This window comes from Sycon ciliatum, chromosome 4 (genome assembly GCF_964019385.1).
Source record: "Sycon ciliatum chromosome 4, ocSycCili1.1, whole genome shotgun sequence".
In the NCBI taxonomy this organism is placed as follows: Eukaryota; Metazoa; Porifera; class Calcarea; order Leucosolenida; family Sycettidae; genus Sycon; species Sycon ciliatum.
The window spans coordinates 11,752,281-11,772,074 of NC_088646.1; the positions used below are offsets into that span (position 1 = coordinate 11,752,281).

Here is a 19,794-nt window from a genome sequence, read left to right on the forward strand (position 1 = left end):
ATGACGGTGGTGCACAAGCGTCACATACCTGAAGCAGCAGGGACTCATCCCTCACAGTCACCAAGCACCGATTGCATTGTATTCCATTACCAAGTTGGCAACCACATTGCATTGCAACATGTGCCACATATTCCATTACCACACATACACACACGCAACTGGTAGAGATTGGAGAATTCAGGTCACACCCGGTGGACACCCATAACAAACTGGTATAGGCAGGTATTCTTTCCCATCCAATAGGTGAGGCGCAGTTCTAAACCAGTAACAGAGCCTTCTTTTTCTTGCTTTCTCTCTTCAATTACTTGTGTACTCATATCGGAATTGTTTTCTGCCCGTAAAAGTGGTTTGTTCAGTATAAACAGAGCCTTGCTAACTCCACAGGACTGTGCCATGGTTGAGAATGCATTTCTAAGGTCACGAGGCACCACTCCAACGTTGCCACCAAGGGAGAAGTTGTTGTGGTTGTTGAGGCTGACATTGGCATACCTGTGGTGAACTGGAGATTTCCCAATCCAGTGATAACTTGAAGCTGTATGCTGCAAGGAGCCTGTAAAACACCATGGTACAGCAACACAGCAGCACAATGTACAGTTGCAGCAGCAGCAGCAGCAGCAGCAGCAGCAGCAGCAGCAGCAGCAGCAACAGCAACAGCAGCAGTGCCGGCAGTAGTGGCGGTGGCAACAGCGGCAACAGCGGCAGCAGCGGGCAAAACAGCAACAGGAAGGCAGAAGAAGAATGTGAGTTGGAAACGTGAGTACTAGACACAAAAATTACATGTCTCTCCCAGCAAGATAACGTGCTTTCTCCACTAGCCGTGGTGTATGCATTTGCACATAAGAAAAGCCAGGGAACAAGGAACTGCAGCTGATTGTTTGATGCACACAGCAGCTGCACAGTGCTGCAGAGATGATGCTCTGAGGATGGGTCAAAGATGCTGAAGCTGAGAATCTGGCTGAGGTCAATAACCCACTCGGCTCAAGGAAGATCGCAATAGTTCTCAGTTGCGAAACAGATTTGTTCGTGTCTACTTTGTTTCTCATCACAAAGCACGAGACACATCAGTGCCACAGTGGCAGTCACTCACCGAAGTTCACACTTGATCTGCACCCAGCCTGGACTGCGAATGTAGGACCATGGCTCGTACCAGCGCTCCACCACGGAACGTGACAGGCACAGTGTCTCAAACCACAGGTGAAGTGCCTGCTCACTGCAGAAATACAATGGACACAGTCAAACACAGAGCAGAGCAGAAGTAGAATCAGTTGTTGTCGCGCCAGGCATTGAATGTGCTAATGCTCTATCGCTGGCTACTACTCTCTAGTGTCTCACTGGTGTCCAAACAGCCTTGGGACTATAACTTGTGATGATGTCAGGCAACACAACCCTTGCTCAGAACGAGGTTAGTGGATGGCAGCCAACAACATTCAAGGCATTATAACAAAACATTGAATCAAGAAATAGTGGTAGCGACTTCAGCGCTGATTTGTTAGGAAAGGGTTTGCTCCCCACACTGGAGCTCGCGCTTTTCCGCCGACTTGACTCCCAGGAGCGACACTGACTTACGCTGCTATCTGGTGTTCACGAGGTGTTTGTCGTGCTAGAAACGGAGTGTCTCTGAGTAGCAAGAAGGACCCATGAGTGTGTGATCCCCGGTAGCCTAATCGGTAGGGCACTGCCCCGGAAAGACCCATGAGTGTGTGTGATCCCCGGCAGCCTAATCGGTAGGGCACTGCCCCGGAAAGACAGGGGTGCTGGGTTCGAATCCCGCTCGTGGATCCTTCTTTTGCAACATTGGCGCCTGGCAATGGCTCGAACAAACAACCCATCGTTCGAATCCCGCTCGTGGATCATTCTTTTGCAACATCTGTAAGTTTGTATCCCTGGTGATGTTTGTACCTGGAGAGCACTATATAAGTGGTGCTCTTTAGGCACAATCTTCCTCAGCCTACTCAAGCTCAACTGATGAGGGGTGAATTCCCCGAAACACTGTGTAATGAGCAGGGAGCGGTGCTTTCTTGCAGGTTTGCCGAGTCTAAGGTTCGATGGACTTCTCGTGTGCTCAGGATGGCAGTCGTGAGTCAGTCAAGTGTCAAGTCAAGTCGGCGGAAAAGCGCGAGCTCCAGTGTGGGGAGCAAACCCTTTTCTATTGAATCAAGAGTTCAAATATTGTGGGAACAGAGCCAGTAGCCAATACCCCCCCCCCCCCCCCACACACACACACACGTACCACCAGTCAGCTATCACCACTACACTAGTAACAGTGGCCAGTGTCAAATCAATCCACCAAACAGCCCATACCGGTACATGTACTACTCACTTTAATCCAGCGGAAATCAGAGACCGGAACTGTAAGCAACAGAAATAGAACAGGCCAATGCCAGAGTGGTTATAACACTGGCAATACAGTCATGTACAATCAGAACGTCATGAGTATGAGTGTGGGAGAAAGGATCAAAAGTTGGTTTGCTCTACAGTACAGTACAATCATGTAGTACATGTACAAGATCAGAATGTACATGCACCGTAATAGGAAAGGAACCGTGCACAATGCACATACATGTACATTTAGCCCCATCCCTCACACAAACAAGTCAACAAAGAGGCATCTTTGGATTGAGGAGTGCTGGTTTCGAAACAACTGGTTTGAAGCTCAAAGTAGAGCTGGTGTTAGCTCAGAGCAGAGCTGGTGTTAGCTCAAAGTAGAGCTGCTGTTAGCTCAAAGTAGAGCTGCGGTTAGCTCAAAGTAGAGCTGCGGTTAGCTCAAAGTAGAGCTGCTGTTAGCTCAAAGTAGAGCTGCGATTAGCTCAAAGTAGAGCTGCTGTTAGCTCAAAGTAGAGCTGCTGTTAGCTCAAAGTAGAGCTGCTGTTAGCTCAAAGTAGAGCTGCTGTTAGCTCAAGGTAGAGCTGCTGTTAGCTCAAAGTAGAGCTGCGGTTAGCTCAAAGTAGAGCTGCTGTTAGCTCAAAGTAGAGCTGCTGTTAGCTCAAAGTAGAGCTGCGGTTAGCTCAAAGTAGAGCTGCTGTTAGCTCAAAGTAGAGCTGCTGTTAGCTCAAAGTAGAGCTGCTGTTAGCTCAACGTAGAGCTGCAATGCTAAATGGATGTAATATAGCGCAAGGCAGAGCCGCAGCAAATAGCTAGATAACACCAGTTGTGAGAGTGGACCCGGTTAGTGGGTACGATAATATTATGATGGTGTGAATAAGTTGGATAGGGAGGGATGGTGGGAAAAGAAACACTGCTGAAGCACGATCCGTTGTCTGGAAGAGCACAACAGGGCAAGCAAGATTTGTTTTTCTTTTCCGCAAAAATGGGCTGGTGCCATTTGTGATTACGCAGCAAAACAAAGCGCATGACGTCAGTCTTGAATGCAGTACAAAGCAATGCAGTGCAGTGTGTGCGCTAGTTCGGATTGTTGCTAACAAGTACTAGCACAGCTAGTACACCATTAGCCCCATCCCTCACACAAACAAGTCAACAAAGAGGCATCTTTGGATTGAGGAGTGCTGGTTTCGAAACAACTGGTTTGAAGCTCAAAGTAGAGCTGGTGTTAGCTCAGAGCAGAGCTGGTGTTAGCTCAAAGTAGAGCTGCTGTTAGCTCAAAGTAGAGCTGCGGTTAGCTCAAAGTAGAGCTGCGGTTAGCTCAAAGTAGAGCTGCTGTTAGCTCAAAGTAGAGCTGCGATTAGCTCAAAGTAGAGCTGCTGTTAGCTCAAAGTAGAGCTGCTGTTAGCTCAAGGTAGAGCTGCTGTTAGCTCAAAGTAGAGCTGCGGTTAGCTCAAAGTAGAGCTGCTGTTAGCTCAAAGTAGAGCTGCTGTTAGCTCAAAGTAGAGCTGCGGTTAGCTCAAAGTAGAGCTGCTGTTAGCTCAAAGTAGAGCTGCTGTTAGCTCAAAGTAGAGCTGCTGTTAGCTCAACGTAGAGCTGCAATGCTAAATGGATGTAATATAGCGCAAGGCAGAGCCGCAGCAAATAGCTAGATAACACCAGTTGTGAGAGTGGACCCATGAAACCAGCACTCCGTTAGCTAAGCACTATTGACGCACAGCAGGGGTCAATTAATGTCAGCACAGGCAAGCATTGCGCAGCTAGAGTTCAGTAGCTCATTACTCACCCGAGTTGGGGATCATGGCATCCATGGCACGGCAGCAAGCCGGGATGATAGCTGGCGCTATGCGCTTGTTGTAGTCTGGATGTAGCGTAGACACGCATCGCTCTTTCCACTGACCTGCCACTCGGAAGAAGGAGTCGGGGGCACTAGCCATAGCAGCAGTGGTGGCTGCACCAATGTGGACCGAATGCCCGGAGTAGTTCGACTGGGATGGTACACCGGCCGCAGAGACAAGAGACCATACTGTTACTGTGAATGACTGCCTGGTCAGCTGCTGTCTGTTCGAGAGTACGAACAAGAGTTGCTCCGGTCCCTCGCGACGAGTGACAGATGGGTAGCTAACAATGGCACGGACCGGGCAGTACGGCGGTACAGACGGGCCAATGTCACTAGTAACGCCTTTACCGAATGGGTCCGTCTTGGATGAAAGCAGGAAGAGTTGCAGGCGTCCGTCACCAGGGGAGCCAGTACAGCCCCGTGTGATGCCATTAGTGAATTCAGCGCACCGAAGAAATACAAAGCAGCAGCATGGCGGCTTGGCAGAGCAGCTTGTCATGGCCATTCAGGATACTACTTTTCCGGCGTGCATCCGTCAGGTGTCGTAGGATTGGCATAGTTATAGGAAGGCGAGGGGTGAGTGCAGCCGTACCATGGCATCGCTGGATGCCCTTCAACACCCTCTTCAGAAGCCACGCATCTACTAAGGGGCCAGCAAACCCATTCTCAAGGTGGGCTTTATGCACCGCACTCGCATACACAGATACAGTTCAGGGCACGCTGATCATAGTTCACGCATGAATGTGTGTCCAGGAACGATGACTCGGGCAGCAAAAGTGAGCTACCCCAGGAGGGACTCGAGTTGACGCTGGCCGATGCTGCGCTCGCTGATAGTAGCCATGAGTGGCGCACGGATCTCGGACAGCTTGTCCTCTGGTAGCCGAGCTTCGTGGCGCTCGCAGTCTAGGACAATACCAAGGAAGGTCAATGATGGTGATGGCCCTTCGAGCTGGGATGGAGCAAAGAGGAGTGCCGAGATATGTGAACGCCCGGAGGGGGATGGTGAGTTGCTGGTTGGCTGCAGCCAAACCAGTGGAGATATCGAGAAAGTCATTGAGGTAGTGAAGCCGGTGATCTATAGCAAACTCGTGCTGCATGATCCAGTTGACTGCTGTGGCTACTTAGTCAAAGACGGCTGGGCTGGAGCGGAGGCCGAAAGGCAGAAAGCGCTCGTAGTAGTAGGAGCCTTCCCAGCGAAGTCCTGACGGCGGACTGGGATCTGCCGAAATGCACTGCGTACATCGAGCTTGGACAACTACACAGGCTGTGGGCATGACATGATGATGTTGATCGCGTTGTCAATGCTCGCGTAGTGCAGAGAGAGCGGCTCGGCAGGAATGCTGTCGTTCGCGCCGGTGCCTTCCGGACTAGACAGATGGTGGATCATTCGCGGCTTGCCGTTCTTTTTGGGGATGGCACCAATACCAGAGCGCATGAACTGAAATGGAGGTGACGGAAATGGGCCTGTGGTCTCGCTGCGGGCGCAGGAAGCAGCTAATTGCTCGGATATAAATGCCGAGTGAGTGAAAGCCAGTGGTAGATTATTAGAGAAAACCGAAATGTCGTGTTGGCCGGCAGATCCAAGAGTAAAGCCACGGCGCAGGCCATGAAGAACATACGCAACACATGATTGATCTGAGTGGTTACGTGACAGGCGGACAAAGTGGTCAGCTAGCAGTGTGGTGTCTGCAGAGTGTATAGGAAAGAAGCTACGTACCGAGTCAAGCGATTCAGTAGCCATTCTGCTAGGAGCGGCGGGGTGGCTAATTGGCTCCGCGCTGCCGCTGGTTGCACATGATGCATGGGTGGTCCTTGCCACACTGGCTGCAGGTGTGGGAGAAGCGGCACGGCGACGAAGAACAGCGACCTCCATTGAAGTTGCGGCAGATTTCTTGGCCGTCGCTGGTATGGTTGCGACCACTGGAGGCAAAAGCTGCTGGCTTCGGGACGAAAAGGACACAAACCGCCCCTGGATGGACCGTCTTACATTGAGCGCATTTTGGGTGTGCATGGCCTGTGACAGCTATCTGCCATAGGTTCACGTCGATGGTGTCCAACCTCTTCGTGCCTGGTTACTGGGCCACGAGCATCCGCAGCTGGCGGTCGTACTCTAGCCACGCGCTTGGGAAGAACTGGCAGTTAGCAGTCAGGATCAACTGCTGGTACGCAATCAGTTCAGCAGTGCGGTGTAGGGCAGCAGCCGTGATAACAGACGTGTATGTGGTCCATGCCTCGAGCCGGGTAGCTACATGTGTAATTATCATGAACCTTGCGACGCACCTGCTTCGCGTCATCCGACTCAACGATATTTAGCTGGCTATCGTTATTCGGGCTGTGCACCAGCCGGAATGTTGGGCCGGAAGTGTGCAAGAATTTCAGGCAACAAACTTGAAAAATCTACGAACTCCCCTCGCAAGATACGTTCTTGCACAGCCTTGGGCACAGCTGGTGCAGGTGGCTGATCGGGTGGGTTACAGGAGCTTGGCCTGGCGTAGTGGCGGCAGCTGCCGCATTGCCTTGGCCTGGGGTGAGGAGCGGCGCCGAGAGTGAATGCTCTCCGATAATAATAAAATGGCGGCCGACAACACCTCGTCCCGAACGGGAGCGCAGAGATCCGTTGAGCCCGCGTCACCTGAGCTGGCGGAGGAGGCATTGGTGCACGTCGGGCTTCTGGGCTCGCGAGCCGTGTCCGCACTGTCATGTTGCTGGTTCTCCTGGCCGGAGCAGACCTCACTACCAAGGGCTAGTTGTGCCAGCAAACGGTCCTGTAAAATACTTTCACTAAGTTTCCTTTCGGATTCAAGCCGCGCTGAGAAGGCTCGCCGCGGAGGGCTTGGCAAGGCATTGCCTTGACAGTGTCGACAGTAAGGTCAGACATACTGAAGAAATACAGTGTCGAGGTGACACTCGGGCTGGCAGCAAAGCTACGAAAGGAAAAGAAACACTGCTGAAGCACGATCCGTTGTCTGGAAGAGCACAACAGGGCAAGCAAGATTTGTTTTTCTTTTCCGCAAAAATGGGCTGGTGCCATTTGTGATTACGCAGCAAAACAAAGCGCATGACGTCAGTCTTGAATGCAGTACAAAGCAATGCAGTGCAGTGTGTGCGCTAGTTCGGATTGTTGCTAACAAGTACTAGCAAGAGTCCATAACCCAAGAGTATGCAACTGTGATTATGGGTGCATGCGTGGCGCGCTGCCTTCATTACGTAACTTGCCTTCATCACGCTCTGAAAGCATGCATTCAAACTCTCAATTTCTCGCACGAGCCCATCCGTTTTTGCTCGATTCGTTCCAGTACCTACACAATCTCTGAATTCTGGCGCGTGAACTCCAGTTCCGTACGAAAGTTCATTTCAAACTAGAGGGAAAGTGAGGTGTTTGATTTTCCGCAGTGCGCGGACTGCAGCTGAATGATGTAATGAAGGCAGCGCGCCGCGCGGTTGGCCCATAGAAAAGAGATCACAGTTGCATACTCTTGGGTTATGGACTCTTGGTACTAGCACAGCTAGTACACCAGTATCGTTATGACCGTGTCAAGTACAACGGCAACATTACACACTGTACCTTGACATCCATGGGCGCACCGACAGTGGAATGGGATAAGTTCACAGCCTCCATGCTCTGCATCAACGTACAACACAAGCACCAAGCACACACATCCACAAATGCATGCACATACACACGCACGCACGCACGCACGCACGCACGCACACACACCAAGCACACACACCAAGCACACACACACCAAGCACACACACACCAAGCACACACACACCAAGCACACACACACCAAGCACACACACACCAAGCACACACACACCAAGCACACACACACCAAGCACACACACACCAAGCACACACACACCAAGCACACACACACCAAGCACACACACACCAAGCACACACACACCAAGCACACACACACCAAGCACACACACACCAAGCACACACACACCAAGCACACACACACCAAGCACACACACACCAAGCACACACACACACCAAGCACACACACACACCAAGCACACACACACACCAAGCACACACACACACCAAGCACACACACACACCAAGCACACACACACACACCAAGCACACACACACACACCAAGCACACACACACACCAAGCACACACACACACCAAGCACACACACACACCAAGCACACACACACACCAGGCACACACACACACCAAGCACACACACACCAAGCACACACACACCAAGCACACACACACCAAGCACACACACACCAAGCACACACACACCAAGCACACACACACACCAAGCACACACACACCAAGCACACACACACCAAGCACACACACACCAAGCACACACACACCAAGCACACACACACCAAGCACACACACACCAAGCACACACACACCAAGCACACACGCACACGCACACGCACACGCACACACACACACACACACACACACACACCAAGCACACACCAAGCACACACATACACAAATGCATGCACACACACACACACAGGCATGTGCGTGTGACCATGACGGTACACAGTATTACACACTTACACACCTACATTGTACATGCAAGTGAGATTCCCAGAGTAGGACTGTCTCAGTGGCATAGTTGGTCGGGTACTGCACCAACCTAAAGCGCAAGTTTACACGTGATACGGTGGGCAATGATTGCTCACGGGGGCGTCACAGTGCAGTGGGGAGTGGTGGGACTGGGGTCCGGGGTGTCCCCTGGGAAAAAATTCGATTTTTTGGCTAACAGGGCGCGTTTTAGCGCTCTTTTATTGCTTTTTTGGATGAATTAGGCGGACCATCCTGGACGAAAAGTGGTACGACCATGGTCGTACCAGTCGTACCATGTGACGCCCCTGCAATGCTCTTGTGGGATCTAGGTTAGAATGTCGGATTACATTGATCAACGGCCTGGGGTGCACCAGTGGTTCATCGCATTTAAATTCAAAAATAGGAAAAGTGGAGTACGCATCAATGGTTTTGTGCAATCGGAAACCGACCAATTTTGCCATTTCCTCTGATTCTAGGAACTTCCTATGCTCTGGGGCAATCGAGATGTGATGGTAGCCATCCTTCAGGTCAAACGTGAACAGAAAGCAACCAGGATCAAAAAGATCCGGGATGAGTCTCAGTTTCCTCGTGTTAGCTTGGAGTTTGACGTCCAAATATTTCAACATGCCAATGTCCACTCCCAGCCATGGAACCGCGGCTCCTCTAGCTCCTCCAGAGCCTGCCAGGACCACCAGACGACGCCCAGCTGCCACCTCCAACGCCTCACCTGTCCCACCACCACCGAGCTCAGCAGGTGAGGAGATGCCGTCGTGGTTCGCCTCCGCATTTACAAATCTTTCATCACAAATAAAGGGAGTGTAGGAGGAGGCCACGGCGGCCCGCGCTGAGGTGGCCAAACTAAAAGCAGCTCAGTCTATGACAAGACTTCAAAACCAGGCTCAGAAAAAGCTCAAGTCGCCAGGGCTACAAGCCCAGTTCGCCACCAACGAGACCGTGTTACAAAAGGTCGATGCCGCCATATCGGTTCTACCGGACTCTGCATCTGAGACCAAGGAGCTCCTGACACAGGGTAAGAATGAAATCTGTAAAAGGCAGAAACAGCTCAAAATAGCCGATTCCTTTGAATGGGAAGCAGTGAGAGTCTACGAGGAGCGCAGCGTGGGTGACAGCCTCGCAGACGGCAATTACAACCCAGGGAGCGGTTCCAACCGGAGATGCCATACCCAGGTGTTAGAAAGGAATGCATTCAACACGCACCCGTTCTCACATTCGGCCTCCTGCAGATTTCCGTGTCTCTGCTCCACCAGGTTAGTGACTGCAATGGGCACACCTACCCAGAAGCCACGGTTCAGCACGACGCGGTACTATCACTCTCCGCCTACTAGACCACCTCTTCTCCCGACCCCTGTGACACCACCACTGACAGTGGCGGGGCTACGAGCCTGCCGCGCCGCTCGCACAGTCCCCGCGCACCGATTATCACCATCCCCGAAATCTGCTGAGGAACGTTCGCAATCCCCGCCAGCAAAGCGGAAATCACCACCGCCGGAGGATCAGTCTACCGTCCCTACGCCGGAATCACCGCCGCCGGAGGATCAGTTTCCCGTCCCTACGCCGGAATCACCACCTCCCGAGGATCTGTCTACCGACCCAACGAATGGATTGCAGCCTGCGGATGTCTCTGGGACTCAACAAGATCTTATCGACCCACACCTTGATGAGTCGGATGAGGAAATTCTGACCGATATAGTCTAAAGCCAGTAATGTTTCTTCCTTCATACATTACTACTGCCTTACTGCTTCCTTGTATTTTTCTGTTTGCTGCTATGCATGTACATGTCCCCGTTTACATTTTAATCCGCATGGGGACATGCGCCCGCAAAGGGGAGGGCTATGTTAGATAGGAATATGCATACATTATAATATGACATGCACATGTTACTGTATGATGTACTTGACTTGTTACACAGCCACATCTCTACCAGTAGTTAGTTCACAGGTACACAGCCACATCTCTACCAGCAGTTAGCTCACAGGTACATTCTAGCTACATGTAAGTGCTTCTCCCACGTCACCACTTCATGGCCACCACTTCATGGCCACCACTTCATGGCCACCACTTCATGGCCACCACTTCATGGCTGGCACGGCATGACCGATAAACAGTATTAACACCCATTCCTGCGGTACTCTGATTCCGTACTAGACTGTAGTCCTACTTCATACGCTATTCCGCATCCCCGGCCCTCATATATTCAAGTACTAGTATAAGATTCCCTCTCTTCTTTGAATAGCGGTGTTTCCCGGCACCCTTCCCGCTCCATTAACGAGCCCTACAAGTAAGATTCCTTGCGCTACACAGTTTTAGAGGTCATTCCTGTTGCCCCCACCAGTTGCTCGCCACTTAGGTCCATTCTTCCCCCTACGCTGTTTCTTGTCCTGCTTTCTAATTGCCCTCTCTTCATACTTCTCTCTGCTCTACGTTCTCACCCTATAAAAGCTGCTTCATTCTTAGTTTCCGACGGATAAGTTACGGATAGTTACAGATAAGTTTGAGAGAAGTTTCCTACCGATAAGTTTCCTGCATCTTAGTTTCATGCTAGATTCTACTTACTAGCTGAAAACCCTCTTGCTCTATCGACTGAGTAAAACCCGGTGTTAACACAGGCAGGAATTTCCGTGCATCCAACATTGGCAACAACTCCCAATTCGAGAGGAGGCCATCAGGCCACGGACCAGTGAGTACATTCTCTGGTAGACCACTACCCCATATACACACCGGTTGCTATGTGAGTGAAAATCAAATTTTTCGGCTAAGGGGCCGTCCAAGGTTACCAATAATATTTTCAAAACGAAAAGATTTCTTTTGGGGTTGGGTGGGTTTGATGGAGTTTCGTTTTGAAAGTAATTATTGAATGCAAATGGAGAATGCCCAGTTACTTCTGGGTGTCGAAAATTGACATCAATTATGAATATTTTACTGGAATTCGTTTTACCTGCAGAAAAGGTGGGTGGGTGGGGGCTGAAAAATACTAAAACTTTTTCGTTGTAAAAACAATCGGTAACCCCGGACGGCCCCTAACAGGGCGCGTTTTAGCGCTCTTTTATTGCTTTTTTGAATGAATTGGGCGGACCATCCTGGACGAAAAGTGGTACGACCATGGTCGTACCAGTCGTGCCATATGTGACGCCCCTGCAATGCTCTTGTGGGATCTAGGTTAGAATGTCGATTACATTGATCGACGGCCTGGGGTGCACCAGTGGTTCATTGCATTTAAATTCAAAAATCGGAAAAGCGGAGTACGCATCAATGATTTTGTGCAATTGGAAACCGACCAGTTTTACCATTTCCTCTGATTCTAGTCCCGTTTTTTTGGCAAATTCCGATAACACCTTGCCAGCCGAGCTTCCAGCACTCCCTGCCGATGGCATGATCAGGTGTAACCTCAGTTATAATATGGGCTCCGATCAAGCTGGAGTGAAAATAATTTATTGCCATTAGAGAGGTTTTGCAAAACGAAAATGCGCACAAACTTTCGCTCTACGTAATGAAGTGAGAAACTTCGCACATACTTTCGCAACTTTGGACGCGAAACTTGCAGGGAACGCGAAATGAACTTTCGTAGGAAGATTTGTGAGATCGGGTCATGGCGTACGTGCACTTGGCACCCAGCAAACAACGAAAATGTGCAGAACACAAAGTTCGTGCAAAAACTCGTACACATCTTCGCAAGGCCTGTCGTGAAACTTCGTTCGAATTTTCGTTTCGCAGAACCTCTCTATTGTCGAACAGCAAGGTAACGAGTTGCGCAACGTGACATATTACACATAACTTCGGTCAAGAAGCGTAGATAAACATAGCCTGAGACATGTAGAGCACATTGGTGATGGCCATTGCAAAGGACATTCCAATGTTGTTGCTGTTGCTGCTGCAAGGACGCTGCTGAATGGCGCGTCGAACCGTAACGTACATTACAGTTCGAGATGGGGCTGGTATCGCATTTCCCCGAATATAAGTCGCACCTTTTTTTTACACTAAACGTCTCGGGCAATGAGGGGATGGCAATGAGGGGATGGCAATGAGGGGATGGCAATGAGGGGATGGCAATGAGGGGATGCGACTTAAAATCGAGTCTGACGTCCTACTCATGTGGATATATTGAAAGAAGCAGGCCGAAACGGGAGGGGGGTTGGTTTGACTTATAACTGAGTGTGACTTATAACCGGGGAAATACGGTACACAATGCGACTGTAACACAAGACTAGTTTTGATGGTGAGTAGATCGAGTGTAGATAGAGTGTAGGGGAAATGACGAATTGGAACTAGGATGAAGCCCACAAGGACCACAGTGGCACGCACAATAACATTATACCCTGCTAATGTATTTTCTCCTGGGAACAGATTAGCTACGCGAGGCCGTAATTTAGTACCGTACATGTAACACTGCATAGTGCAAGTAACAAGGCCATCACACACTGTACAAGCAGCAACATGCTAGAAATCAGCTTACCCGATAAAGCATCTCCTCGGGAGTTAGAACCTTGCCGTCTTTCTCCAAACTGGACAGCAGCAGCATGCATGAGTACAAGACAAGACAGAGGATCAGGTGTGCATAGCCCGTGAAGGACACAGGGGGGGGGGGGGGTATATGCACAACTAAAACCGCTCAGCCTTCGTTCAGCATGTGCCCTATTAGGGCCAAACGACTTTGGGATCGCAGCTCAGTCAGTGCCTGCTGTGAAGACAGAGATGCACCCTTAAAGGTGGACCAGCCACGTCAGTGAGTGTACATTTGAGCACTACCAATGACCATGTCATAGCGGAGCAAGGTGATTTGGTGACACGCATGTATGAGGAACACGCACACACACACACACGAACATTCACACCTATATGAACTAAACCCAGGCATTGAATGGACCAGCACTAAATCAACACGGTCACGCAGATTGGTAGCAACAAGACCCGAGGCTGACAGAACCTACTCATTGCGACTTACCAGAAGGTCTTACTCAGAACAAGACGAGAGAAGACAGACTGGAAATCTTGGCTGACTTCAGCACGGCTTGCCTGAAGGAAACAAACAGCATAGTGAACAGCATAGTGAAACTCAACACAGGAAAAAGGCATGCATTGTGTGATTTGCTTCCCACAGGACCGCCTAGCAAAGGGATTGGGCAAACGGTGCAGCCCATAGTTGTGCCTTGTGAAGTACATACAGAGTGTGCACAGCATGTACCACAGGGTGTGTGTGATCAATGTACAGTCAACAGCACAAAGAAAAGGAAGTATTCGCAAAAGGAGGAACACATACACACCTCCTCGATGAAGTACCATGGATGCATGACTCTGCCGAAAAGCTTGGGTTTTCGCAGGCCGTGATCAAATATGCCACGTAATGCCGAGCAGAACCTTGAGAAAGGGAGAGAGAGAGAGAGAGAGAGAGAGAAAGGAGAGAGAGAGAGAGAGAGAGAGAGAGAGAGAGAGAGAGAGAGAGAGAGAGAGAGAGAGAGAGAGAGAGAGAGAGAGAGAGAGAAAGAGAGAGAGAGAGAGAGAGAGAGAGAGAGAGAGAGAGAGAGAGAGAGAGAGAGAAAGAGAGAGAGAGAGAGAGAGAGAGAGAGAAAGTTACATTTATAGAGACAGGTAAGTGTATCAAATTAGGACTGAGACCTCTACGTATAGGATAGTGCACGGATCCGAGGAGAATATTTTTCATAATCCCCAAGGCGCGCAGCGCCGCGGGGATTATGAAAAATATTCTTCCGAGGACCAATCCGTGCACTATCTGTATATAGCTCGACTTGTCAGGGGTCAGCGCAGCCATCACCATGATCACGGTACACAGTTTTTGGCTTTCACACTTTTTCAGTTGTAAGCATGCAGGGAGTACAGTACTCAGTACGTACTTTTTCAAGCTCAACAAAAAAAGGAAAGGCAAGGAAACATGACACAGGAACAAAACACAATCTGACAAATGAAAAAACAATACCTGATCTTTTTTCTCTTTACATTGCCTCACCCTGTTATGGTTTTCTTCTTGTTCTGGTGGGAGTTCAGGCCCCACATGTTGTGCCGGTACTCTTGTAAGTCCTGATCTGTGCGTTTTTCTCTTTGAATTTTCTCAGCCAATTAATTTTTGAGGGGGAGGGAGGGAGGGTGATGCCTGATGGGCAGTATGACCAGTCTTCAGTTTCCATGGCAACATTGTTGTTGAGATCGAAATGCGGGCGTGTTGGATTTCTTGCGAATTCAAAATACAAAGAACAACATTTCTCTTGTTTAGGTTCCATAGTAAACCTATTTACGATACAATACAATGTATTTGCTTTCATTTGTTGTTCAGTTCCCATGGCAACGTTGTCGTTGACGTTGCAGACACATGTACCTTGTTGCCAATTATTATTCATGAGTAGCTGTAATTGCACGTTCACATCCATGTTCATCTAATACAAAAACATATTCACGGTGCTCATGTAAGAGTTTTGTAAATATGTCCACTTGTTCAATTACCTTCCTATAACAAGATCATTTGATTGAGATTTCACACAGCGGCTTCCAGGCTGGCTCTTTGGGGTTTGTTTGGCTAGCTTGCTTTGGCCTACTCTCGCTAGGTATAGTGAGAGCAGTCCAAAGTCTTGGGCTTTTTCCCCTCACCTAGGGGATTATGAAGAATAATCCCCTGGGTCAGGGGATTATCAGCCCTAGAACCCCTGACAAGTCGAGCTATAACAGGTTCTTTTACGCCTGAAAGCAGGTGCATGATTTAACCCTTTCAGCACGAAGGCCGTGGGCCGCTGGGAACTTACCTGTCACGGATACGTGTTCCTGAAGACGGCTGAGCACGCGTGTAAAACATTTGAGACCAAGCGCAGCAGTAGAGGGAACTTTGAGTAGCGCGATGTAATTTTGAAATTTCAGTTTTGGTGAACATGTCATGACGGCGATTTCGGGACGAAAAGACTTGGATTGGATTGGATTGTCTCAGAAGTGACTTTGGACGCGGACAGTGATGGCGAATCTGTTCTAGATGACAGCGAGGACGATGGAGACGATGCTACGGACATTGGTGATGAACAGGGCCCGGAGACCGGCAATGAATTTCATAACGAAGCTGGCGATGTTGACGCGCATGCGGATCCACCAGGCTCACCTGCGGAAGAAGAGGCTACGTCTGCAAAGAGTCATGTCGCAGCTGTTGAGAACTTGATTCATGGAGACGATGGCTCTGAAGGTGAGTTTATAGCAACGCATATCACAGCATCGCTGAAATAAATTTATTTGACAATTGCGATAATTATTGCCGATAACTGCTTACCTGCCGCTGAGCCACCAGATAAGTTACGAAAATTGCGTCCCATTATTGACCACTTCATCAAGCGGTTTCATGAGGTGTATACTCCATCGAAGGCAATCAGCATTGACGACGAAATAGCGGCGTGGAAAGGCCGGTTGCAATTCTGACAATTCATCCCCTCAAAACGTGCGCGTTTTGGGATCAAAATATTCGTATTTATGAGAGGATGGTGGATATAAGTTTGATTTCATTATCTACGTCGGTAAAGACACCGCGTATGTTGACCCTGAATTGACAAAGCAGCTTGGCACCTCTGGCAACATCGTCGTTAGTCTCATGCAGCCGCTTGTTGGTTGAGGTTACCGTTTCTATCTCGACAACTGGTACACGAGCACTCCTCTTGCTAAGTACCTGCAAGCCAACCAGACTGGCATGTGCGGAACTATTCGAAAGAACCGCCTTGGCCTGCCAAAGCGACTGACAACATTCAAGCTGTCAAAGAAGGGCGAGTTTGTGACATGCAGCAATGGTGGCGTGGTGTGACGTGCAGCAGTGGTGGCTGTCAGGCTCAAAAACACCAAGGAGGTAATGTTTTTGAGTACACTTCACTCTACTGCCAGAGTGTGCAAGCCGGAAAGCGAGATCGAGATGGCAACAGAGTCGGGAAGTTGAAACTGGTGCAGGATTACAACAACCACATGGGCGGTGTTGACCATAATGACACAATGATTTCTTACTACACCGCTACAAGGAAGACGTACAAATGGGATAAAAATGGCCGCGCATATCATCGAAGAAGGCATTCTCAACGCTTACCTTTCGTCCAAGTACCAGGGCCAGAAAAAGAGCCAATATGACTTCATCCGCATCGCTATGAAAGCACTGCTGATGGAGGGTATGCAGGAGCAAGCTGCAGACCGTCGATTCTGGACGATCGGGACGGCCATCCTTGGCAACATCGCAGGAAAATTGTGATAAAGTCAATGAGATTGTGATGACGGACCGCAGAGTCACTACCAGGTACCTATGTGACCAGTTAGGAGTGAGTGCTGGGTCAATGCAAAACATATTGGCGCAACTTGACCTCAACAAAGTTACTTGCCGGTGGGTGCCGCGAATGCTGACTGATCAGCAGAAGCAGAGGAGGTGTGAGACCTCCACTGAGCTTCTTGGCAGGATGGAGCTCAACAAAGATAGTTTTCTGGACAGGATAATCACTCAGGATGAGACATGGGTCCATCATTTTGACCCTGAGACCAAGCAGCAGTCCATGCAGTGGAAACATGCCAACTCCCCCACCCCCGAGAAGTTCAAGGCAAGATCATCGGCTGGCAAGGTCATGGTCTCTGTTTTCTGGGATACCAAAGGTGTTATTATGCTGGACTACCTTGAGCCAGGCAAGACAATCAATGGCCAAATACTATGCCCAAGAATTGCAACAGCTGAGGGACGAGGTGAAGGCGAAACGTCGGGGCAAGTAATTAGTTGTCCAAGGGATCCAGTTTTTGCAGGACAACGCGCCAGCTCACACCTCACACGTTACAGTGACTGCTGCAGCTAACTGTGGCTACTTCCTCATCCACCCTACTCTCCTGACCTAGCTCCCTCAGACTTCTACCTGTTCCCAAACCTCAAAGCTGAACTGAGAGGACGGCATTTTCAGTCAAACGATGATGTCATGGCGGCAGTTGACGACTTCCTTGATGAGCAAGATGAGGCCTTGTTGAAGACTGGGTTAGAGAAGTTGGAACATCGCTGGAGCAAATGCATTGAGGCCCAGGGTGACTATGTTGAAAATAAAAGTGAGAAACTAACAATGAGTTGTTTTTTCATGTGTCATGTCGGAAACTTTTTGAGCGCCCCTCGTACACAGAATGAACTGAATTACTGTGCATATTGCGTAAAATCTCTGTTTCGTTCAATGCTCATATTTCAGCCGTCTTTGGACTTCTGAAGCTGAAACTTCACCTCTGTGTTCCCCTTATGTTGCCCCGTGTGATGGCAATATTCTTTTTGACCTAGTGCAACTGTACCTAGAATGAATAGAATTACTGTACACATCGTGGAAAATCCTTCAGAAAAGTGTAAAATCTGAATGCTCATATTGCGCCCGTCTTTGGATTTCTGATGCTGAAACTTCACATTTGTGTTTCCCTTGTGTAGCCACATTAAAATTTTGATGGCAATATTTATTTGGACCTAGTGCAACTTTGTGAAAATTTGCCATTTTAGCTCCGCGGGGCAGGTTCCAGCATGCCGCGTGCTGAAGAGGTTAAAAAGCAGGTTGTCAGTCTAGCAATTTTGCACCTGTACATAGTACTAAATACTATGCACTGTGCATCTGTATGTGCTACCAATATCATTGTGAGAAGTTATGATCAGATTTGACCTTTTTATTACATCATCATGGCATAGGTAACACGCCCCTCAGACGTCCTCCCTAGGAGATTATGGAGAGAAACGTAGCATTTAAACCTAGCACTAATGCTTCTGAGCTTACACTTAGTTCTCATTCTTAGTTGCAAAACAGTGAAAACACCCAGTGTAGACCGTTTCGAAACATTGATGAAACCCTAGCCAGTTTGTTCATTTGCACATAGTTCTTTGACACTCAACAGTACCGCACACACACGCACGCGCGCGCGCGCACGCACGCACGCACGCACGCACACACACACACACACACTCAACAGTACCACCGTACACAAAACAAACACCCACACACATGCCCATGTGTTGCTAGATGTGCCGACGTGCCACAGTAGTGAGAGTAGACTTACCCTCCGCGCACAAGATGAGCAACAGCTTCATTCACAGAGTCATCGCCAGCAGCCGAGTACTGTAGTACGTGCACAGGGGAAACGTGCAGTCCACAACCACATATAGCAGCAGCAGGCAAGCAGTCCACAACCACATATAGCAGCAGCAGGCAAGCAGTCCACAAACACATATAGCAGCAGGCAAGCAGTCCATAACCACATATAGCAGCAGGCAAGCAGTCCACAATCACATAGAGCAGGCAAGCAATGAAGAACCACACTTAGCACAAGACAAAATGTGCAATTTCAAATGAAACATCTTCAGAGCCAGTAGGTGATGCGGCTATGAATGTCACTACAGTACATGCTTGAGAGGCAGTAGGGGTAGGAGTGGAGTGACAGGTTAAACCAAAAGATAACGACTCACCAGTTTGCTGCGTTCATCCAGGAGCTCAACAAATTTTGCTGGAAACCAACCTGCGTAGAGGACAGGGAGAGAGAGAGAGAGAGAGAGAGAGAGAGAGAGAGAGAGAGAGAGAGAGAAGAGAGAGAGAGAGAGAGAGAGAGAGAGAGAGAGAGAGAGAGAGAGAGAGAGAGAGAGAGACAGGCGGAAAACGAGATGGACAGGATAATGAGTGAGTTGCAGATAAAACCCAGTTTTACCTGTCTTTATGCCTCACTCTGGCTACTGTACCTAGTGCGAGAATTTCCATCATGGTCAAATTGTCTGAGCCCATTGTGTGTGTGTGTGTGTGTGTGTGTGTGTGTGTGTGTGTGTGTGTGTGTGCGTGCGCGTGCGTGATGGGCTGACTAGCTCACTATGGCAGAGCTGCACAAGGATAGCAACTTACCACGCATGCTGTTCACCTCACCGATCCAACAATGCTCATCCCTCTGAGATATGATCTAGCACATCAGCAACACGCACAAACACGCACAAACACGCACGCACACTACTACTACTACTATCAATCAGCTACCCCTTGGGGTCACGCCGCCCTCCACTCAGAGAACTGAGCGCAAGGTGAGGGGCAGTGGCGCAAACAAAACAGGAAGTACAGCA

General features: G+C 49.4%; 1 protein-coding gene across 2 annotated transcripts in view; it reads right to left on the bottom strand.

Annotated features, from left to right (window-relative positions):
* Positions 1 to 19,794, bottom strand: part of LOC135814494 (small G protein signaling modulator 3-like) — a 46,045-nt gene that overhangs the window by 867 nt on the left and 25,384 nt on the right. For both annotated transcript variants that reach the window (XM_065327616.1, XM_065327618.1), the window contains exons 21-30: positions 19,583 to 19,637; positions 19,159 to 19,208; positions 18,753 to 18,811; positions 13,997 to 14,090; positions 13,678 to 13,748; positions 13,189 to 13,237; positions 7,725 to 7,781; positions 2,321 to 2,349; positions 1,088 to 1,210; positions 490 to 550 (exon numbers count right to left, since the gene is read on the bottom strand). In XM_065327616.1, coding sequence (XP_065183688.1) covers positions 490 to 550; positions 1,088 to 1,210; positions 2,321 to 2,349; positions 7,725 to 7,781; positions 13,189 to 13,237; positions 13,678 to 13,748; positions 13,997 to 14,090; positions 18,753 to 18,811; positions 19,159 to 19,208; positions 19,583 to 19,637 — 648 coding nt within the window. The remainder of the gene's footprint in view (positions 1 to 489; positions 551 to 1,087; positions 1,211 to 2,320; positions 2,350 to 7,724; positions 7,782 to 13,188; positions 13,238 to 13,677; positions 13,749 to 13,996; positions 14,091 to 18,752; positions 18,812 to 19,158; positions 19,209 to 19,582; positions 19,638 to 19,794) is intronic.